Source organism: Hippocampus guttulatus, chromosome 19 (genome assembly GCF_054856545.1).
Source record: "Hippocampus guttulatus isolate MCC_2025c chromosome 19, RoL_Hgut_1.0, whole genome shotgun sequence".
In the NCBI taxonomy this organism is placed as follows: Eukaryota; Metazoa; Chordata; class Actinopteri; order Syngnathiformes; family Syngnathidae; genus Hippocampus; species Hippocampus guttulatus.
This window is the reverse complement of record NC_141279.1, coordinates 9,075,207-9,097,909: the sequence shown is the minus strand read 5'-3', so window position 1 is coordinate 9,097,909 and position 22,703 is coordinate 9,075,207. Positions and strand designations below refer to the sequence as shown.

Sequence of the window (22,703 nt, the reverse complement as noted above, 5' to 3'; positions counted from 1 at the left end):
GGTCCCTCCGCAGCTGCCTTGAAGTGCGAGAGGCTCTTTGAAGGCAGTTAGCCGGCGTTACGAGAGCAACGTAAAGATGGACGTGTCCAAACAGGGTCCAGGTGACCCAGGTGAGTGATGGGACACAGGACACTTGAGCTCCCCGATGCCATGTCAGCACCAGCAGCTGGGATGAGAAAAATCGTTGCTTTGACTCTTTGGCCCATCTCCTTTGTTCGTTTGTTTGTTTGTTTGGTTTATTTTTTGGTCATATTTTCATATCTATTTCAAATAGTAACTGACGACAAGGACTTGCGTGAAATTCTTATCTGCCTGGTTGCTATCTTGCTATTCGTTAGCACATTGATAGGCTAGCTAAATGAATAATAACAACATTTTGTCCATCCACGTACATTCTCATTACAAATTCACACTCGCTATTTACAGTTCATACCCGCATGCAATTGGCCGTGAAAATAAGTTAATCGCCGTCCCCGCAGTTCGGGAGGGTCCTAGTACATCATGATCTCCTTGGGGGCGTCCTCGGTGGGCCGCTGCTGTTCACGCCGCTGCGTGTACGCGGCGTGGTCGTACATGTAGATGAGGCCGATGGCGAGCAGCGAGAGCGCCGCGTACGGGATGAGCAGGTAGTAGCCCAGCAGCATCTTGGAGGACACGATCTTCAGGTCCACCTGGACGTTCTCGGAGAAGGTCCTCACCAAGTCCTCCGCCACCGTGGTCACGCTGAAGTTGACCACGAAGACGACCAGCGCCAAGACGGACAAGCACGCTGGAGGCATGAAAAAAAAAAAAAAAACCTCTTCAGCCAGGCAAAATTCATTTTCAGGTTGTCTAATAATCGAATCAAATTCAACAAAGTGCCGAGTTGTTTAGCTGCGCGGCGTGGCTCACCGCTGATGGCGCTGCTGGCGTAGATGCCGATGGGCCCCATGTACGTCTCGTAAGGGTTGCTGACGCTGTTGTACAGCGAGATGAGGATGCTGACGGCCGAGCACAACAGACACAACGCCAGCAGGCACAACGTCACGCCGTGCAGGACCAGCGGGACGCCTTTGGTCTCCGTCAACTTGGGGAACACTGCCAGCACCACACCAAAACATTTCTTAGCATGTCAGACAATGTTGCGATTTTTTAATGTAAACTCTGAGCATGTTAGCATTTGATCCATCCTCATTTGAAATAGAACTCCATGGTGGACAACCAAAAACTTGTGGAAGTTTGCCTTAGTTTTTTTTTGCTAGTCCGCTACTCCATTTTGCAATTTGTTAGCATATCAACTGTTAGCATGTTTCTCAGATCGCAGATCCTGCTTGATCAGCTTTTGTTGCTTTCTCTCCTCATCTTATATGTTACCAGACCAAATGACTTATTATCTTTACAAACATATCAACCTTGGAAGTCAACGGGCGGTCCGAAAAGGGGACAAAGCTCCTGTTCGAATCTGCCGTCGAAGAGCTCCAGCGTGACTGCGGCCGAGCCGTTGAAGATGCCGCTCCCATCTCGGGCGCACTTCATGCCCTTGGTGGCCCACGCCGTGGACATGGCAAAGCCCAAGATCCCCACCGATATGCAGGTGACCAGCGCGCTGGACAGGAAGTGCAGGGTCTTGGTCCTGGATGGCATAGCGACTGCGCTTGGGTCTGAAAATGAAGAATTGTGCGTGTGCGAACGTGTTATCTTCCAGGGCGGAGTGAAATGCCGGCCATAAACCAGCCCTGGTTATGACTATGACCTTTGATTATTCCCTGAAATGAAAATGTGGTTGCCTAGGCTACTACAACGTCGTCCTGTTCGGATCCGCGCAGGGCCGTCCGTGTCTACAGAGAGATTACAAGCCAATTTCTTGTATGTCTCTGCGACACTTTTCAAAAAGGCCCGTGAAGTGAGCCGATGATTCGTTGTCCGAAACCCTTCTTAAAGGGTCGGGGGATCCCCGCCTCAAAGTTGAAGTCCTCTTTCAGGGTCATAAAGCACAATCGAGGTGAATGGTTTACTTTGGTATGCACGCCCTGCCTGGAAGAGCAAGCCCTCAAGGTGTTTGGGAATGAGTGAATGTATGTATTTCACCAGTGAAATGAATACAAATGCCATTGGATCCGTTCCAAGCTTCCAATCAAGTGGCTGGAATCTTGTTCAATTTTGATTGACACTTCCACAACAACATACTCTATTCTTTTTCTATTCACATTTACATACAGTATATAATAAAACACATACTAGAGGTCGGTGTGGAAAAAAGTCCTTTATTTTTTGTTATGTATTTATTTTTTCTTTTGATAGGATTTATACAATAAAACATCAAGTAATCCAAGAAAAAAAAGTCATTGAAAAGATTGCTTGTCGTCATGGTCACGTGTTAAAGCCACCAGGAAGTCCATGCCGATACGCCGGTTGTTGCAGTACATCAATGGCCAGCAAGCGGCGCCGTTGTTCGCGTTTTGGAAATGGCGGATGATGGCGGCCACTTGTGTTCGCTGGAGTAAACACGGGCTGACTAGCTGGCTTGCTGACTCCTCCTTTGACGCTGAGAGTCGGCCACGCCGAATGCTCCCACGGTCGCCTCGCCTTCTTTTTTTTCCGCGTCCCTCCGAGAAACTCTGCGCTCCGGGCACACATGTTGAAGCCTCCCAGGTGAGTTGAATTCAATTTGCTCGCTTAACTCGTCGTCGTCGTCGTCGTCGTCAAGTAGCCTTCGCGTACCGGGGAGCTTTTTTTTTCCTGCCTTCCACCTGTCTGTGACGCTCTCGGGGCGCTTTCGTGAAATGTGGATTTTACATCCCACATAAACCATATTTTGGATTTTCATCAATCCGTCGTAGTTTTTGTCCCCCCCTCCGAAGCCCCTGACCCGCTTCGTCATTGTTTTGTACTCTAAAAGCACCGAAAATACGGACGTGTGTTTAAAGTTGTCGTTAATGTTACTCGTGGCCCGATTAATTTGATTCGTGCCCCCCTCCCCCCGAGACGCCAGTGGTGAGCTGTCAGCATCCTTGCCATTATCTGCTTGAGAGGTTCCCCCCCACGAGTCACTGGAAAGTAATATTATTAATCCATGATTTCAATTGGAGCATTACCTGACTGCCACGGAGGCCATTTTAATAATTAGAACCAGGTTTTGCCTCAGAAATTATGACTTGTTTCCAAAATGGATTGGAGCATGCAAATACTTTGAAAATGCAGCATCAAGATACACTTAATTGTCGTTTCAAGAATAAAAATAACAGATATTGCAGGGCAACTAACTTGGTACTCCAAGAAGAAACAAAATGTTTCAATCAATACTGCAACAGGTGTTTATGGGACAGTGTGTAAAAAAAAAAAATGTTGACAAATGTTGGTGTCATTTAAAGAGGACAATATTGGAACACGTTGAGGGAGGTTTAAATCTAACAAACTACTCACTTACTGCCTATTTTGCCATTCTAGCTAATTTTTTACACAGTTCATGCTTTAAGCCAATCGACCTCATCCACTCCTCACTTTCTTCAGCCCCATGATTAGAATAAAATATTTTTATGACTTAACTGCATACCCTCAAGCAAAAACTTGGCTGGCGACTTAAAAAAATGGACAAATTGAGGCACTCTTAAATCAAGGTGCCACTGCACGAGAACACACCTTTCCCCTTATCCATCTTTTTAATCAGCACAGTCTCTTTGTACAAGTTGCGTTTCCAGACGCCCCACATGAAAGCCTGGGTCACGTGAGCAGCTCAACATGCAGGCAGGAAGCGGATTGTATCATCATGCGTCGTCCTCCCCGGAGAGAGGAAACGCCTCACTCGTAATCACGCCTTCCTTTTTGCATGACCGCATGTGAAGAGTGTGCGTAAAGACCACGAGAAGCGGCAAAGCACTCTGGGAGTTCGCAATACATATGTGTGGATGGGGTTTGTTAGCGGTTGGCATTATGTTCCAACGCCAGAGTGCCACTGCATGTCACCTTTGGTGATGGCATCAATTTCACACAAGCTGCTGACGTGATTGTTAGCTGCCGTCCGCTGCGGCGGATCAATTACCCGCTTTTAAAGTCTCCTCAACAAGATCAACTTCGTTTTGATTGAAGTGCCTTTTGCTGTTAAAGGCGGTGTGTTCTTGCTACTTGGAAACATAAAACAAGACAGTCGTCAAGTCCACTTTATTTATCAGAAATGAGGGAGAGGAGGAGTGGCAGTTCAACGGACCAAAATGTGAAATTTAAAACCAGTCAAGTACGTCTCATCAGCAACAACCTTATTAATGACAAATTTGATGTGTCAATTTTGCAGGATTCCTGTGGGGAACGTAAACAGGATTAAAAGTTGGAATTGGAACCCGCTCAGGTAAAATCAGTCTTGATTGTGTAACCATGGCAACGGTGGGGTTTCATCCGTTGACTCTGTGCCGACTTGCGGCATTATGATGGCGTGTGCGGGAATCTGTCTGGCCGGCCATCCATCAGCGCGGCCCGTTGCACCGGCAACACGTGTGCTTGTTTTGAACGGCCGCCATTTTTTCACCAGAGAGCAATTAAAGCCTCGGGTAGTAAACCGACCCCGTAGCAATAAAAAAGATCTTCATTCCCCGTTTGAATGCGTCTGGACTGAAATGCGCTGCGGCGTCTGTGAGCAAAAAACAAAACACAACAAAAAAGCTCGCGAATCAATTCAAAGCGACAGATCGGCCGGTTATTTGACTGGAATCCAAAATGATCCAATCGAAAGGGATCTGTGAGTTAATGCAACGGTTTACAAACGTCTTTGTCAATCAATCTACCGCTGTCGTTCCAGATTTGAGTTTGTGATCTGTCCAATCCCATCTAATTTGGCGACAGGGATCTTGGGGTCGCTCAGTCCCCCTTCCTCCCCCTCCCCTCTTCAATTTGGTAATCACTGTTGACCTTGTTTGAAATGAGTCGTCCTTTTGTTGTCCGCCAGGAACAAAAACCGCCATTGTCTCCCGGCTGCCGTGCGAATAATCTGCAGCTGTGCAGCCCGGCCTCGAGATCGCCTTTAATCCAGATTGGGTATTAATGACTGTCTAATCCGCGCAGCCCCCCCCCCCCCCCCCACCCCCCGAGGACGCTCAACATGGCGCCTCCGTTGTTCCTGTCAGTGATGGACTTTTGACACGGCTGGTTTCCCGGTGACACGTCGAGGGTGGCGGTGCTGTCCGATGCCGCGATTGCAGTCTCGAGCTACTCGATCTGCGGCAGTGATGCCCTGGAGGAGGGAGGCCCAAACAGTTTGGGTGATTTTTTTATGCCCCGCTGCCTAACTTGTGTCTACATTCCTCAAGGCAGGCGTGTTATCAGTGCGTGCCTGGAGTCAATAAAACCTTACAGGCAAGTTGTAACATGTTTGCGATTGAAGCAAAAACCGGAAAATCAAACTCTGACCGCGCCATTGCTCGCCCCTTTAAAGCCGCCTCTCGGCAAAGTGAGGAAAATGCCCGGTACAATTTCAGAGGTGAGCGCGGACATCAATTTAGCGGAGACTGACAAGTGGAGACACGGCCGCCGTAAATGTTCTAGGTCATATTTCCCAAATATGGCATTTTAGCGAGCCATTTCCTCCCGCTAATCTGGCTTAGTGTGCTGCCGAGCGGGGCCACGTGTAACGTCAATGTTTTTTTTTTTTTTTGGGTCGCCGCGCATGACTGGATGACTGCCGCGGAGACGTCCTGATTCCCAACTGTTTCCTGTTGGACGTAGCCTTGCGCCTACGAGCCAGCATTCAAATCCTCCCTCCGTTCTGTTTCACCACCATTGATAGAAACCCAAACAACAGCGCAGCGACTTGGTGTCCCAGTTCCGTCTCAATGCAACATTCAAACAAAATGTACAACAATGCCAATACAAAATATCCATGAAGTGCAGTTTTCTTTCTTTCTTTTTTATCTCACCATCCTCGCATTCAACACTCTCGTCTACATGACTTTGAATCTTCTTTGTCGCAGTCTGGCCAATTTTACCCATCCAGTCTTTGGTTACACATGCATGCAAAGGGGATGCGATCTAAAGTGTTTCTCTTCCTGCTTGTGACTCAGCTCGCTACAATGACAAAGTCACCAGGGGAGGAATTCCCCTTCTTAGAAGCAGCCGAAGGGGTACGAGAGCTTGGACTTCACTCTGTCCCCCGCGCAGAGCGTCTGACCCCGTCTGGCAGAGGACGACACATAAAAAACAAACAAAAAAAAGCCCCCGCCTCCGATGATGTGTTATTCCCACCGTATTTCCCACAGGTCCTCGTGAAGTACAGCGGCCATCTAGCACGTCCATGCATGGCAGGTAGATAAACACCCACACATCCACGAGTGAGTAGAGAATATTTCTGACATGAATGCTGTCTGAGACAGCTTGAAACCCCCCCGCCCCCCGCCCCAACATGACCTGCACTAGCATTCGCTGGAGGCAGTTCAAGTTTCATAGGCGGTTCAGATCGTTGGAAAATTTGGATCCACGGCCGAGCAGGTACTAGAAATGGTCCCATGTCCTTCCTGCTTTTGGCAATGGAAAAGCTCTCGTGGCCCGTAGGTAGGGTGGCGTGTCATTTGTGCAGTTGTGGCTAGCGAGCGCGATGATGTAATCGACAGCTGTGGTCTCTCGGGCCGATAACATCCAACAATGAGAGCCAAATCCTCAACGCTGTCCAGTCGCTCTCAAGGTCACTTCCTGTCGTTTTTTTTTTTTTTTTTTTTTTTTGCTTACTTCCTTTCCCTTCACTGCATCCTGTTTACCACAACACGAAGCGCTTTTAGACTACCTGTTCAAGATTAAATTCAGAGCCGTGTCTTGGAACTGCGTTTTGAAGAGTAAATGTTAGCGTGCACCCGTTGCCACGGTCTCCACTTTGCTGCCGCGCTGCTTTTATTTTACTCGCATCCCTCGATCCCATTTGAATTCGCCCCTCATGCATATGCATATTTTGTATTGGTATTGTTGTTTAATAATTCAGAATCAGTTCAATCCAATTCAACGAAGAAATTCTCAGCGTAACACTAGATTCTAAAAATAGCCGATATCTGCAGCCGATTTGAATGTTGTAGGCTTGTCACATTCATAATGACGCATCCACAGCGTCTTTTTAAATTTTTTTTATTTTTGGGGCGGTTTCCTGTCATACTAATGACAACATGCTGGAATGTTTTGACTCATGCCTTCCTCAAAATCTATTTCCAATAATGCGTACTGGGCTTCCCATGCCACCACTCGGCGCTCGTCCTCCGATGCGGCGAAGAGAGCCGTTTGTGCCTCTTTCAGAGTCGGGTTCAAAGGGCACTTTGTAAACACGCCGATGTGCCGGACTGATCGTCGCACGGTGACTCCACATTTCCTCTGGGAGAAGTGGCAGTTTGTGTGTCTCACGGCTTATCTCTATAAACGGATTTGTTGGGGGCACTCGCATGTCTTCGTTTGATGCGTTAATCTGATTGACCGCAACCCGAGAGTCGAGAAGGTGTCCAAGTGCGTCTGCATGTTTGTGTGACACCTTGGTGTAGAGGGACGTGACGACGGCGGCGGCGCTCAAAGAGCCAAGAGCTGTTTGACATTTCTCGACCGCACACATGCAAAATCTCCCCCCGCCCCCCTCATCCCCCGGCAGCAGCACCGCCGCAACCTGCAGACCACATGTGTTACCAACGGCAACGAGACGTTGTTGTTCACTGCTGTGACCTGACATCACCAATCAGGAACATGGCCAAAATGTGAAAGCAGAGCCTCGGCAAATGGATGCTCGAAAGCCTGAAGAGAAATATCAGACCTTTAGTCACTTGCACCATGTGGAGAAGGACCCTTCGAAGGCATGATGCCCTCGCGTGTGCTTCCTTCACACGCCTTGTGTCTGCTGACCTCTTTCTTCGAGAGGGAAGGCATGCCGCACATTTCGCACATTCATCCATCACCGCAGAGAGAGAGGCAAAAACGTCAACCCCCCCCCACCCCCACACCCCCAGCCCCGCTCTGTAATCCGCCTCTTCTGCGCCAGTCCGTATCCATGGCAACCGCTTGCCACGCTCCCCGCCACTTTTTTTTTTCTTTTGGGTGTTTCGATCAAATAGAGCAGCGTGGATGAGAAGGAAGATTTCCTTGCTGTGCTTTCAAAAGTTTAGAGTTGAGATTGTTTTTCAGGTGCATAAATTGTGCCACGCGCAGCCCCGCCCACCCCCACTGTAGCCTCATTCCGGGTTTCTGCCGGGGAGACTCTGGGATTATGGATCAGATGGCGACCAGTTGTGGACTACAAACAGACTCGTGGGATCAAATTGAATGTGATTGTAATGAGGCAGAGGGGGGAAGCTTGACGTGGAACTGGGCTACAAATCTGGGATGATTTTGTTATTATTTTGGTTTTTGCAGTTGGAGCCACAGTGGCAGGGTTGAAAAAAAACAAAACAAACAAACTTGTTGAACTCTTCGGGCTAATTTGAATGTCGCCTCCTCGCCGCATTTACGTCGTGTGACCATCTTCGCCATTTTATGAGGCTCCCCTTGGAGCTAAACGACATAATTATGCAGCAACTGTCGCCCACAGGCATTCTCTCCTCCTCGCCGCAGTTCTCTTTGAAAGCAAACACCAGTTCCTCTTGTCATAGAATTCCCTCCTAGAAATATTTTCAACGTTTATTTCCCAATTGAAATCAATGGGAACATCAACTTGGAGGCAGTTTATCTCAAACACGCGTGGAGACAGTCACAGCTGCTCAGTAACTTGCAGTTAAGCTGATTTTTTTTTCAGAGGATAAAGAATATGTGCCACAGTCTTATATCACAATGTGTAATTCTCTTTGTTTGATGTTTATCTTGAGAGGACACTTGGTGCTTGTTGTGAAGCGAGTTGAGGTCACGCTTGTATCTGAAATTTTTACTCGCAAGTCAAAGCACAAAAAAAAGAAATCCTCCGATCAGAAGATTGTACCACAAAAAATGTCAGTTGGGTATAAACAATATCAATACGATATGTCGTTTGTATTTGCGCTTAGCCAACATATTCGTAGAATGTCAAGGGTTCCGTGAAACACGGATGACCCAATGAATCTTTTCTGAAAGCCATTCTTTCTTCTCCCCGAAACTTTAGGTGGTGCACGTCCCTTTAGGGCCTGCAGAGTTGCCTCACCCGCTTCCAGGTCGGCCGAGGACCATGTGACCACCGGAAGTCTTCCAGCATCATGTGACCTGTTATGGAAGTCAGATTCGGCTCGCTTTAACAGGCACTGTCTTGGGTAAGGCTGTTTTCCGGTTTTCCTCGCAAAAAATACATCATTGAACTGGACTGGAAAACACAACATGGCTCCGCTCAATTTGCATTTTGTTTGTTTCAAAAATTGTCAGAAAAAATATATAATAGCTAACTTGGCAACGCTAATTGTGCTTCCGTAAACTCGCTCTAGCTGCAGCCATGTTGCTGGCGGAAGCAGTGAATATGTCGATTGTTTTAATCGTTGATTTCTGCATTGTACTTTGCAACCGGTAGAATAAAAGAGATGGGGCGTTTTTTAAACAGTAAAAGTCATCCGCTCAGACTCCCCCCCCCCCCCCCCCCCTTTTGGGCCTCGTTTTTGTCGAGGTGACTCAGATGTGCGTCTGTGATAAAATGAGCACCAAGGGAACACCCAGCGACACTTCAGGAAAGAGGACGGATGGCGATTTGTGTGCGTTTGTGCCGCGTTCGTATCTTATATAGATGAGGAATTTTCGGTGTGTGCGTGTGTGTGTGGCTGTCTCGCTCCCATTTCCCCTGCAGCACAGCAGTGTGCTTGACAGGAAGACCTGACATGCCGGTTGGCTGCAAAGGACAGGAAACTGTGTGTGTCGCACAGCAGATGGAGGACGCCGTGTGCTTACACTGCACAGTTACGCTCACGCCACACACACAACACACACTAGTGCACGCACAACTGGCGTCCATAGAAGCAAGATTGCGTTTTGTACCAGAGGCCTTCTTCCTCAAGATTCACTTCCTTTGCACATCCGGCTACTGTTTTCCGGTCAACTACTTTTGGGAGCTCCGAAGAGGCTTTTTGGAAAAGGAAACATGACAAACGTTGTCAGAAAAACGATACTGACACCTCACACTATACAACAGGCGAAATAAGATGGAGGAATGAACGTTTGATGTCAAAGTAATCATGTATTTGCAGAGATTTCGCGACTAACGAGGCGTGGAAATTTTCCCTGGCGTTCGCCATTCGCTCCGTCAACTCCGTCGTCTTTTCTCGCCGTCGTCACCCACACAGTTTCCGCTAAGTACTCCAAACACATTCATACCAGCGTACTCTCGAGTGTGAGGTTGTCTCCACGACTGCCAACGTCGGCGTTTCTTTGCCTCGCGGTCGACGGGACGAGCCGCGATTCACACCCTCTTCTTTATCTGCTACTCAAAGCTGCGTTCTCAAGCGCTACTTTTTACCGGCGCTGTGTTTTTAAAACACAATTTGTCTTTTTACAATTGCTCGTTCTTCCACAGAATGCGGGGAGAGAAAAAAAAATGCGCTGAAAATGCGCCATTGTCGGCAAGTGCGATAAGGAAGCAGGCAGCGGGCTTTGCTTAATCTGGGAGATGAATCGCGATACTGTGTCTTTTTGCCATGGCAACAGCAATTGTTTGCCCTCAAGTCACATGACCCCCCCCCCCCCCCCCCTCCGGTTGGCCAGAGGTGCTTTTATTTATTTTTTTCTTCTTTCCAAGAGAGAGGTTTTGTCAAACAAGCTCCCTCAGCATGGGCCCTTCACTTTGACCCCCCTCTGGTCCCCACGTCGCCTCCTCTTCTCCTTCGAGAATCAAGAGGCTTTTTGTTCGGCGGTGGCGGCGCTTATCGCTCTTTTCTCCACCGCTGCCCTCCCTCCCTCCCTCCCTGCCTCCGTATCTCGCTGCATGCTTTGACTCAGGCCATGGACGCATTCTGTTATTGCGGAGGATGGATGCCACGACAAGTGGGAGTTTGCCCCAGTTGAAAATGCCTAAATATAGATATCGAGAAGAAACTGTTGGATGCATTTTTTCTCGTCAACTCGTCTGTTTATGAACAAAAACGCAAAGATACGGTCGTCCTTCGTCTTATCACGGGTCGCTTTTTTTCAGTTCTGTGAGATCACTGATTCGTCAGTCAAACTCATTTTACGCGGTCGATTTTTCAATCGTGCAAGATCTATTCTTAGGCCAAATAATTGAGGGATGCTGTACTTCCCGCCGTGTCCCTCACTCCAGCTTCCGGCGTCCCACGTGCCTTCACGCACCGTAATTGCAGGTCATCGCGGCGGGCTCGCTCGTAACGACGCGCGTCACAGCCGCCGCTTTGGCAATTTTCAGCCCGGTCGCCACGCCTCACCTCGGGTGCTACGCGTGGCTCGCGACGATTGCAAATTGGCTCTCCAGAAGTGGGAGGAGAAGTTGGATTGGCTTTTTTATGAGCGACGGGTGACAATTTCCATTCAAATCGAGAAATGGGACTTTTGTCAAACACATGGGAGGTATTTTAAACCCTAACGCGCTTATGTATGCACACGCGCAACGTGGATGATTAAGCACGAGCAGAATGATTCCTGACACGTGCGTTTGTTGTTGTTTTCATGACAGTCTGGAAGCAGATTTGGTGCATGTAATGTGCAGGGGTGTAAATCTGTGGATGATTGGGGGGGGGGGGTGTCAAGCTGTTACGTACTCTGCATGCAGACACGGCAGTTTGTCAAGCAGACGCTAATTTCTCATCTGTATTTTATTTGCTTTACTCGCCACGTGCAAGCGTCCATGAGCGTGTCACCTCGTGCATTTCGCTCATGCCTTCCAAGATTTTGAAGGTGGAGCTGACGGGTAGGTGGGGGCGCAGTTGATACCGCAGCTCGCCAGCCGGCGGCTCGCCAAGGTCATTAGAGTCGAAGCCCCTGGGAAGGAGGCGGGATTGATTCATGGACAGTGTGCAAGGGAGCGCAGCAGGGCCAGCGACCCACATAGGAGCGCTTCATACTGCTTCTTCCGATGTACGAGTGTGACGGTTCTGGTCCTGTTATTCGCTTAAAAACTCCCATTCGCTGTTTTGTGCTCAGTCGAAATTCCTGTTTGATAAGATCATCGATTTGGTGCCACCTTGCAGTATTTTGGCGCCAAGGAACTATTTTGAAGTGAGTTGCGGAACTCCATCGGGTGCCTTGTCGACATCTCGCGTCTGCTTTAAGGCAACTGTAAATCTTTTCAAAGGGGCGCCGAATTTCTATTTGTGGCAGACATCGGTCCTTGTCATCCATGGAGAACAGGCCACACTGGATCCACCCTGACAAAATTTTTGGCGATTAGCATCAGGCAATATTTTAGTGCTTGATCATTCCGTTTTTTGTGTGTGTGTGTGTTTAAAGATGCACACCCAATCGAAAAGGAAACGAACTGTATGAGGTCACCTCAGGTCGCAGACAGACGCGTCCGAATGGGTAAACAAGCAGCTGGCAGTTGGAGGCTTTTCCGAGCACATCGTGTACCTTGACTGCAGGCTCCTCGCATTCCCCGCGACACCCACCGCCCACATTGCGAATTCCCCGGCCGATGTATGCGAGGAGACAGGGACGCTTTGTGCCCGGCGAAAACCACGTTCGGCTGTTCTGGATGCCGCTCTTGCGCGCAGGAAAACGGTGCGCTTTTGAAGGCGAGAAAGACCACCGTTTGGTCTGGGTGGCGCTTTTTTTTGTTTTTGTTTTGTTTGTCCTGAGTCACTCTGAATCGGAATTCTCACACTGTAATGAACAAAGACGTAGGACAAAAGGCTTTGATTCACATCCATTTTCTATTGTGAAGGCACGGCCGCGCTGCGTGTTAATCATACATATCGTTACTCGGGATAGCACGATGTCGATGTGTTATTAATTTATTATCCTAACGTGAGACGTGCGCTGTATGGCCGCCTGACGCTGAAAAATGAGGATGGCGCTTTATAAATGGCAATATTGAGGATATTCCGGAAGGGAAGGAAGACAGACAAATTGGCTTTGGTCAGGACACGGAGTGAGGTGAGGCAAAAAAGTGTTAACAGACGAAGATAAGTCGCTCGGCGGGTGGGGCGCAAAGACAGCCAGTTAAATCTCAATTTTGGGACTTTCCAGTCGAGCGTATGACATCATGAACCCTCCTGAATGCGCAACCTTCATCCAGGGCTGTTGGAACTTCCCGGAGAGCCTCACGAGAGGGAGGAGGGGGATGCCGAAGCCAAGATGAGAAGGAACCAGATGAGGGTCTCGGCTCCCGCCTCCTCCGCTCTCCTCTTTAGAATGCCGTCCTCGGTCTTTCGGCGGGGTCTCCTCGCATGTGGCGCTTTATTGATGGCCCCGGGAAGTGTTATTGACGGGATACTTCTGCTCCCTCGCTCAGCCGCTGCTGACTCCGAATTCCTCCGGCGTCCCCCCCTCTTCATGTGCCCCCTCACCCACACCCCGCCGATCCCCTTTTTACGGGCTGCCGCGGCGCGGCCTGGCAGCTCACCGCAACGCGAACACCTCATTGATTATACACTCGGCCCTTCATCTTTTTCTGAGCGCAGCTGCTGCGCACACCTGCAGCCTTGAGGTGATGCCCTTTCTCCAGCGGCTGGAACGCGTCGTGACTTTTTAGTGCTCGGGAAACACGATGAAAGCTCTCAAGGTCTGTTGCGTTTTAAGTCCTCGGCTGGCAGCCGCAGCCCTTAAATGTCGTGTAGACTCAAGATGCTTAAAACCGACATTGCGAGACGGTTTCGCTACCTTGTGCTGGTGCGCATGGACACGTTCCACTCGTTTTATTGATTATTAATCATGCGCAGCTCACGTGCGCATGTTTCATGGAGTCTGCTTTCCTTACAGCCTAACAAGGAGCTAACATTTGCTCCTTGTTAGCTTATTTTTTTTGCCCCGTTACCTTGGGATACACGCTTGTTTCAATTAACCTGCCATGCCTGTTTTTGGAATGTGGGAGGAAAGCGGAGTGCCCGGAGAAAACCCACGCAGGCACGGGGAGACACATGCAAACACCACACAGTGTGGCCTGAGCCGGAATTGAACCCGGCACCTCTGCACTCTTAGGTCGACGCGCGAACCGCTCGACACCGGGCCGCCCGGGGGACAAAAAGTCAGCTATTTATTGTAATTGTTCATCTTGACTGCTTTTCAGTTGCGTTTTCTCAATGAAAAGAAGCCATCCCGCCGGGCCTTCGCTTCCAAACGTTGCGCAATTGCGCCTCCTTTTGGCCTTTTACGCAAGCGCGGCTCGAATGAATGAGCAGGATATGAGCGTATCGCTCCATTGTGACTCCTTCTCACTGGATGAGCACATTCCTCCGATCTGAATGGGGCTAGTCTCCCTTTGGCGTTCCCATGCGGGGAAATTTAATATCCGTCTTGTTGTTGTTTTTCCCCCGCAGTCACAATGCTTCTGTTTTTGGTGGCAACCACAACATCATCGAATTTGAGCAGCAATGGCAACCACACACAAGGTGAGCAGCACACGAGTCACTCATCACTCTACCCCGTTGCAGTCATTTACAGCTTAACAATGCGGTTCGTGTACCGCTTCCTAAAGTTGGTAAACAACGGGCGCCAACGTACTTCTGGGTGACTCTCCACGACCTCATCTGACTTTGAGCGCTACCAGATAGACCACAAAAGTTTGAGCTTTTATTAGGATTGCCTTGGAATAATTATACTGAGCAACCCAAGCGTACGTGACGCCTCATGGTGACAAGCTGTCTAGGTGTGACTCAAAATGTGCTGAAGCGAAGTTTATTACCTCCGTGTTGGAGGAGCTTTTGATGAAGTATTCGCACACCTTCCTCCTCAGAGGGCGTTCCGTCCACTGGCCACCACGTCCTCCCCACTGTCCTGGTCCTGTCCCTGCTGCTGCTCATCGTCGTGCTGCTGGCCTGGTACCTCCTCAGGTAAACGCCACCCGGCCGCAACAGAACCTGAACACAAGATGGAGCCTTTCACACTCAACGCTGCTCTCAGATATGACCTCATAAAAGCAAACAGTCATGACATAATCAAATCGAAAATCAATTAGTTTGTGTCCGCTGTCTGCAGTCTATGACATACGTACGGATACATTCTCGATGAGAACGTCTCAAATACTCTCACCTCATCAGTACGGCACTAATATTAGTCGTTCTTCGCATAGAATGAAGAATATATGACTCTGCGTCTGTCCACGCCTGATGCTGCTTAAAGTGTTAAAGCACCGCGACATCAATGTTATTCCGCGTTAACGGACTGAAAGGCTAAGTTTCGTAAATCCAGTTCCCACTGTTGTTCTGTGTTTGGACTGAGTGGGTAGTAACAGGCAACCAAATGAATCTGAACAATTCTGTTGTTTTCAGCGTATTACTGAACCATGTCGACTCGATTGTGACTTAGTACATTGGAAGCGAAAGTATGCGGCCTTTACATATCGAATCTATAAACAAACGCCGCTGTCTTACCCCTCCTCCTCGACCGTGGGCCCTCACTGATTGGCTTGTAGCCAGATTCCGAGGCAGAGCTCCGGGTGACAAACACTTCCTCCTCTAGTCGCCGAGGCGGAGCCCGAGTCAGGAAGCGGCGCTCATTGCCTCCCTCTGACAGCCAAGCCAGCCAGTCAGTCAGTCAGTCAGTCAGTCAGTTGGTCGGCCGCTCGTTAACAGAGCAGAGTGAAAGAACGCAAAAAGGCCGTCTTCCCAACGCGTTAGCTCATGAGAAAGACGACCTTCTCCAGCTTCAGATGGTAGGAAGTTTTATTTTTTCTGTGTGTTGTATGTTTTTTCTGGATTTGCTTTGATTTGAACGGATGCGTGTTCTAGGTTAAAAAACCAGAGGAAAGCGGTGGTCACCACAGTCGACAAGAAGCTACCGAATGGCAACCTGGAGGAGCAAGGCAAGTGAAAGCGCTTTAGTGTGATGGAAGGGAAGAGAATGTGACAAGAGCAGCCGCTGCGTGACTCTCTCACATGGCTTCATTGTGGTCGTCCTTGACTTCCTGTCGCCAACTTGACAAAAACACAGCGACACGTTCTCGCAATCATTTTGTCGGACACAGACGCGACGGTGGTCCTCCTGCCCAGATCCCCCTCCGCCGCCAAGAACTACCCGCCGCTCGCCGTGGAACACCTGGAGGACGAGTACAGGCTGCGCTCGGCTGACGACGGAAAGCTCTTCCGGGAGGAGTACAACGTAAGCCCTCTTGAGTGCTGTCTTTGTCACGGAGGTCCTGCGTCTATTTGCTTGTCTTTTATGAGCGCAAAGAAGGGGCGTCGTGCTGCATCGATGACTCGAATATCACAAATAAACATTCATACACGATGGCCACAACTCACTGTTAGCCCGTGAACAGCTAGCAACTCTGCTTTTCAAGCCATACACACTCAAAGTCACCACTTGAGTCCCTTTTGCCTCCCCGTCCCCTGAGTGCTGTTGGTACGAAGTAGGGACATGGAAAAATGTCAAGGGACCTTCTTAGACTAACACTAAATATGGAAAACTGCCAGGCGGACTTTGTCTCCCCTTTCTCGTCAGTGCTGTTTATACAAAACAGTGACTTCGGGGGGGCGGGGGGGGGATGCTGCCTTTTGACGGTTGTCTAATGCGAGGCTTTCAATACAGCAGTGCAGGGGCGCCTAATTCTTTTTCCAAATCGGCCAAATGAGAAACTGGAAAAGTTGTCGAGGGTCAACACGAGAGCTGGCGTTGCTCTCCCCCATAATCGCCATGACAATCAAAAATTCACTCGGGTCACCTGTGTAGATCTGATTTCCAAAGTGGTGCGACGCCGCCATCTACAGGGACCGGGTTTGTTCACGAACCTGAATTCAATGACTCTACTGGGGAAAACTGCTGAGACTTTTTTTTTTTTTTTTCCGTGACTCATGCATACATCCTCGCATGAAAAATACCCCTTTCCTCTTTCAGCATTTGAGTCAGTATAACGTTTCGTATGTGACTTTTATTTCGCGTGCGCCGCTAATAGAGGAAGCGCACACATGAACGAACGGAGGAGGTGCGATGGGTGCTCGTAGCAGAGGAAATGACTCAACTGGAATAATCAATGCAGCGCAGCTAAATAGTCCATCGTCTGTTTTTAGTGTCGCATGCACGTGGGCTCAATTGACATGTCGACAATTTGTTTGGACAGTCGCTGCCGGGAGGGCGCGCCCAGGGAACGTACGAGGAGGCCAACAAGGAGAACAACAAGGACAAGAACAGATATCCCAACATTCTTCCCTGTGAGTATTCACGGCGCCGGAAGTGGATACATTTAAACGAAAAATATATATTTGATCGGGTTGTTTGCATTTCTGTTTTGACTGCCCCTCGTGAAATGCAATCTTGAAAGATGCGTGTTTGGTCGCTGCGTGCTAAGCTAAGCTAAGCACACCCCGGGCCTGTGACGTATTTGACTTCATTCTTGGATGTTATAATGAATTGAATTTCGTCCCTCAGATGATCATTCCAGGGTGGTGCTGACTCAGCTGGAAGGATGCCCCGCCTGCGACTACATCAACGCCTCCTACATCGACGTGAGCGGAAGATAAATCATCATGTGACTTTTTAATTTTTTTTTCAGCTATTTGACATGATTACGCATGTTTTCCTTGAACAGGGCTTCACCATAAAGAACAAATTCATAGCAGCACAAGGTACGTTGATGTTCACTTGATGAAAGTTACTTCAAACAAACAAAGCAACGAGATTTTGTTGCGCCAGGTCCAAAGGAGGACACGGTAGCCGATTTCTGGAGGATGATTTGGGAGCAGAAGGTGTCGACTGTTGTCATGCTGACCAACCTGAAGGAGAGGAAGGAAGTGAGTGGTCATCACGCAGCGAAGCAGGTGGCAAAACGGCAGCGAAAAAGGGGCTTCCGAGTCCCAGAAATTCCATTAGGATCCGACCCTAATTTGGACAAGCTAGAACTAAGATTCTTTGATGTTGTGATTGTCAAGAGGAATAGAAAAAGCGATGGTGGAAAATGAACATTCTAAGCGCTCTCAAATTGCGATTTGTACGAAATGGAAACTGTTGTCCATTGCCGCGTAGGACAAGTGTTACCAGTACTGGCCGGATCAGGGCTGCTGGACCTACGGGAACGTGCGCGTGGCAGTGGAGGACTTCACCGTGCTGGTGGATTACACCATCCGCAAGTTCTGCATCCAATACGTACGCTGGCGTGAGCACCAAACGGCTCATTCGGCGCTACGCTCGCCACGCCGACACTTTTGTTACGTCCCGCTCGTAGCAATCCAGCGACGCCGGCAAGATGCTGCGTTTGGTCACGCAGCTCCACTTCACCAGCTGGCCCGACTTCGGCGTGCCCTTCTCGCCCATCGGCATGCTCAAGTTCCTCAAGAAAGTCAAGGCGCTCAATCCGGCCTTCGCGGGGCCCATCGTGGTCCACTGCAGGTACACGAAAGGCGTCGCGCTTCCAAATATTCGTCTGGCTAATATTCAAAATAGAGCCGGTCAAAATATGAGGCGCAGGTCTGTCCGACCCCAAGTACAAATCAATGTACAGTTCCATTCATATCTCTGACGGCATCAATCCAAAGTTGACGTGCCCGATGTTGACCCCTCCCCCAGCGCCGGCGTCGGTCGGACGGGCACGTTCATCGTGATTGACGGCATGATCGACATGATGCACGCCGAGCAGAAAGTGGACGTGTTTGGCTTCGTTTCGAAAATCCGAGAGCAGCGTTCGCAGCTCATCCAGACGGACGTGAGTCGGGGCGCCGCCCCAAAGCGTCTCTCGGTACATGCGGCCCGGCGCGCGCGCGTGGTCAACGTTCACGCAGACGGTCCTCGTTCCTTTCCGTCCCGCAGATGCAGTACTCGTTCATCTACCAGGCGCTGCTGGAGTACTTCCTGTACGGAGACACGGAGCTGGACGTGTCGTCTTTGGAGGGACACCTGCATAAGCTGCACAACACCTTCAACCAAGGCGACCGCGTCGGCCTAGAGGAGGAGTTCAAGGTAAACTGGGAAGAAAAATAAATAAATCAGCCCTCTGACGCCTTTTCCACTGATTGACAGAAAGTTCAGTGGACATGCTGACAGGACATATTAGATCAAGATTGTCCGTTTTGGTTGGAAGCCGACATTTTGGGGCGGATTTCGGTGCTGCTGCTTATTTGGAGGATTCTCCATGTTGTGTTTGCATCTCAGAAACTGACCAATATGCGTATCATGAAGGAGAACATGAGAACGGGGAACCTGCCCGCCAACATGAAGAAAAACAGAGTGCTGCAAATCATTCCGTGTAAGAGAAGAGGAAGAGGAGGAACAATCGCGCAGAGGAAATGCAATCTTCTGTTTGATTTTGAAGCGTTTTTTTTTTTCTTCCTTCCACCTTTAGATGACTTCAACAGAGTGATTCTCTCCATGAGGAGAGGTCAGGAGTTTACCGATTACGTCAACGCATCCTTTATCGACGTGAGATCCTCTCTGTGATGCATGCCTCTACCTGAGCACTTCTTTTGCTCTTTCCAATAAATGATTTTTTTTTCTCTCTCTTGTCGACAGGGCTACCGGCAAAAGGACTACTTCATTGCCACGCAGGGCCCGCTGCAGCACACGGTGGAGGACTTCTGGAGGATGGTGTGGGAGTGGAGGTGTCACTCCATCGTCATGCTGACCGAGCTGCAGGAGAGGGAGCAGGTATGCCGTCGTCGTCTGAGCCGGTCCAAATTGACGACCAACATATTGCGTGTGCGTGAAAAAGAAACGTGACGTGTGTGTGTGTTTTCAGGACAAGTGTTACCAGTATTGGCCCAGTGAGGAGTCGCAGACGTACGGCGATTACAGCGTGGAGATGAAGGGCGACGCCTTGTGCGACGCCTTCAGCCTACGAGACTTGGTACTCACCTTCCTGCCGGTAAGAAGGCTTTTTCATCATTCGTGGCAAACAATTTTGATTTGGTCAAAATAGTCAGTCAATCAGCTACTTCAATTCCTCTTGACACGGCTTTCTTACGATAGGAGAAGGTGACGCGCGTGATCCGGCACTTCCACTTCCACGGCTGGCCCGAGGTGGGCATCCCGGCCGAGGGGCGGGGCATGATCGACATCATTGCGGCGGTGCAGCGGCAGCAGCAGCAGTCGGGCAACCATCCCATTGTGGTGCATTGCAGGTACACGCACTAGAGGGCGCCGCGGACCTTTTCACAATGGTCCGAAACGGTCGCCGACGGGTTACAGATGTGGCAGACAATTAAGAGAAGTCCGCTGAGCTCAATTCAAACTGATGGCAAAACCTTTTTGGTGCCGCGTGTGGCGTTAACGGCCCCGTGTGGCTTTGTAGCGCCGGCGCCGGTCGGACCGGTACGTTCATTGCACTGAGCAACATCTTGGAGCGCGTCAAAGCGGAAGGCCTGCTCGACGTCTTCCAAACTGTCAAGAGTTTACGAATGCAGAGGCCGCACATGGTCCAGACGGTGGTGAGTACCAGCACCAAATCTATTTTCATTTGTAGTTTGTCACTTTAAAAAAACTCATTCAGTCCAAATGCACTGTGGGTGCATTTTTTTTTCTCAATTGAAAGACCAACGTGAGTGAAATCAAACAACTAAATGGATTTTTTTGTTTGTTTGTTTGTTTGTTTGTTTTTTTGTGTGTGTGTGTTTATGGCTGACAGGAGCAGTACGACTTCTGCTACAGGGTGGTACAAGACTTTGTGGACATTTTCTCTGACTATGCCAACTTTAAATGAGCTGATTCTTTGCCTTATCAATGTTGTCGTTGTCCTCTTTGTTTTTTTTATTTCTCTCTCTAAAGCCGGTTGCTAAACTATATTTTTTGCTATGCACTTGCCCTAACATCAACTAAACCTCCGCCCGGCCTGTATTATATATAAAAAGAATTGTACATGGGTTAAATAAAACAAAGTGGTAATTTATATTTTGCAGTATGTATGAGAATTGTCTGATAAGTGCAGTTGTTATTATTGTATAATATTGTACCTTGCAATGTTTATGTCCATGTAATATTTTTTAAAGTTGTAAATGTATTTATCTACCGAAAGCCACCTTTTGTGTGTGAACTTTTTTTTTCTTTTTTTTTTTTCCCCTGGCATTTTTGATGACTGCGTGACATGTTCATCAAGTCCTCAAATATGATTCAGGCTTTGTTGTGTACCTCGCACACCTGCCGCATTTAAATCAAGAAAAAAAGCACATAAAACTCGGCCTTTTACAACCAAAAACTTACAGGTACCGGTAGTTTTTTTTTTGGGTGCTATTTTTTTTTTTTTTTTTTTTTGTGAACACTAACTTTACGGACTATTAATTCAAACGGAAAGAAAAGCACAAATTAGAATGCAGTAAGAGTCGATGATTTCAAAAGTACAACCGCATTAAACTCAACTTTGGGAAGAATTTCATTGGACAAACTTATTGTCTGTCTGTCTGTGTGTGTGTGTGCGTGTGCGTGTGCGTGCGCGCATGCATGCATGCCGTTGACATGTTTCTCAATGACAACAATAGTCATTCCAAAATGATTTTTTGTTGTTAATACTTCAAACCAGCTGAGGGCAGTGTTGTTGACTTTTCAGGGGGCCACTTCTAGTGCCTTTCTGCCTTCATAATGAGCATCTTGATTTCGTTAAAAAAGTGCGAGTTGTTGGTGTGATGGCATTTGAGTTTGCGGTGAAGCTTGAATCCTGACAGTCTGTCACAATTTGAGTACGTGTCCAACAATCCTGTTTCTTATGTTGCAGAGCATCGAAAAGCTTCTTTGTGGACTCCTCATAACACTTCCTCAGGGTCCTCATTGCCACGGTAACGCGCCACCAGCCCCCCCCCCCCCGCCCCAATTGAAGGTCAGCCGTGTGTCTCGAGGTCGTATGAATTATGGATTAAGCCCGCTGTTGTCGCTTGATCTTCTATTTTCGAATTTCTTTCCGCTCGCGATGCTCTTGGACTTTCATTGACTGCAAACATCATTGAAGGTGGCATAGCTGACATCTACGGTTGCGTGGCAACGTCTACACGACCCCAGTGTCATACTCTGCACCCATTGAAATAAGGCACACCCGACCGGACAAAAAGCCCTAAATGCTTCCACGCTTTTGGAGCCGGGAGCGATGCAATAAATAAAAGGGGGGGGGGGGGGACATCCCGACTTTGGTTCTTCAGGCGACATGCTGCGGCGCGGCTCCCGCAGAGCGAGTAAAGTGGCTTCTCAGATTTGTCAGGGTTTGTTCATGGTCGCAGATGTTTCCCAGCCGCTTGCAGACTTTTCTTGCTGCAAGGGAATTTTGAACATATTCAAAAATGTTCTCGCAGCAAGGAAAAAAAAAAGGGGGGCTTTGCGGACGCTATGCGAACATTTGCAACCTCGATCGAACCCTGAGGAACTCTGACGTGAACGCGCATTTTGCTACCTTCGCCGGCAGTCGCAGATGATGCCTGGACGAAGTGACACGTTGACTGACTCATGACTAATTATGTAGGCGGGGCCTAATGCGAAACAAGTCGTGGTCCAAGTTTCGGGAAGCCCTGTCACGACTTCCCAGAAGTGTGGGAGCTATCAGTAGCGTTCTGCTCCGTAGCAGATACATATGATCTGTTCTGTAATTACATTTTTTAGCTTTTAGTGCAAAGGAAAGTACATTGCCCTCGTAATGCGATATGAATATTTTATGTGATATTAATTTTTGTTAGGTGATACTAGGATCTTAAGACAGATGCTCTTATTGTGGCACCGTCGGCAGCAAACACCAAGTGAGTCTGACAAGCCTTCCCGGGGTCGCTTGA

At 48.8% G+C, this 22,703-nt stretch overlaps 2 protein-coding genes across 5 annotated transcripts; one reads left to right on the top strand and one right to left on the bottom strand.

Moving 5' to 3' along the window:
- Positions 1 to 491: 491 nt before the first annotated feature.
- Positions 492 to 1,623, bottom strand: clrn3 (clarin 3). Its single transcript, XM_086099355.1, has 3 exons — positions 1,392 to 1,623; positions 892 to 1,077; positions 492 to 769 (listed from the first exon to the last, which is right to left on the bottom strand). Exons 1-3 carry the CDS (start codon positions 1,621 to 1,623, stop codon positions 492 to 494), a joined length of 696 nt encoding a protein of 231 aa, XP_085955481.1.
- Positions 1,624 to 2,452: 829 nt separating this feature from the next.
- Positions 2,453 to 20,974, top strand: ptprea (protein tyrosine phosphatase receptor type Ea). Of its 4 annotated transcripts, XM_086139065.1 has the most exons (23): positions 2,453 to 2,631; positions 4,268 to 4,321; positions 6,222 to 6,267; positions 9,056 to 9,200; positions 14,355 to 14,426; positions 14,771 to 14,867; positions 15,765 to 15,838; positions 16,001 to 16,134; positions 17,093 to 17,183; positions 17,401 to 17,477; positions 17,561 to 17,597; positions 17,665 to 17,762; positions 17,995 to 18,114; positions 18,194 to 18,357; positions 18,535 to 18,670; positions 18,775 to 18,924; positions 19,117 to 19,210; positions 19,307 to 19,383; positions 19,474 to 19,608; positions 19,700 to 19,825; positions 19,930 to 20,081; positions 20,252 to 20,387; positions 20,585 to 20,974. In XM_086139065.1, exons 5-23 carry the CDS (start codon positions 14,360 to 14,362, stop codon positions 20,657 to 20,659), a joined length of 2,040 nt encoding a protein of 679 aa, XP_085995191.1. In that variant the 5' UTR covers positions 2,453 to 2,631; positions 4,268 to 4,321; positions 6,222 to 6,267; positions 9,056 to 9,200; positions 14,355 to 14,359; the 3' UTR covers positions 20,660 to 20,974. The 4 variants fall into 4 exon arrangements, with proteins under 4 accessions (XP_085995191.1, XP_085995190.1, XP_085995192.1 ...); XM_086139064.1 differs by lacking the exon at positions 6,222 to 6,267; XM_086139066.1 differs by lacking the exons at positions 4,268 to 4,321; positions 6,222 to 6,267.
- The last annotated feature ends 1,729 nt before the right edge of the window (positions 20,975 to 22,703 follow it).

Excerpts from the sequence above, each read along its gene's own strand:
- ptprea (XM_086139066.1), top strand. The coding sequence starts at position 14,360 with ATGCTTCTGTTTTTGGTGGCAACCACAACATCATCGAATTTGAGCAGC. Across the intron at positions 18,671-18,774 it reads CGCAGCTCATCCAGACGGAC|ATGCAGTACTCGTTCATCTA; the intron begins GTGAGTCGGGGC and ends TCCGTCCCGCAG. Across the intron at positions 19,211-19,306 it reads AGTGCTGCAAATCATTCCGT|ATGACTTCAACAGAGTGATT; the intron begins GTAAGAGAAGAG and ends TTCCACCTTTAG.
- clrn3 (XM_086099355.1), bottom strand. The coding sequence starts at position 1,623 with ATGCCATCCAGGACCAAGACCCTGCACTTCCTGTCCAGCGCGCTGGTC. Across the intron at positions 1,078-1,391 it reads ACCGCCCGTTGACTTCCAAG|TGTTCCCCAAGTTGACGGAG; the intron begins GTTGATATGTTT and ends TGGTGCTGGCAG. Across the intron at positions 770-891 it reads CGCCAGCAGCGCCATCAGCG|CGTGCTTGTCCGTCTTGGCG; the intron begins GTGAGCCACGCC and ends TCATGCCTCCAG.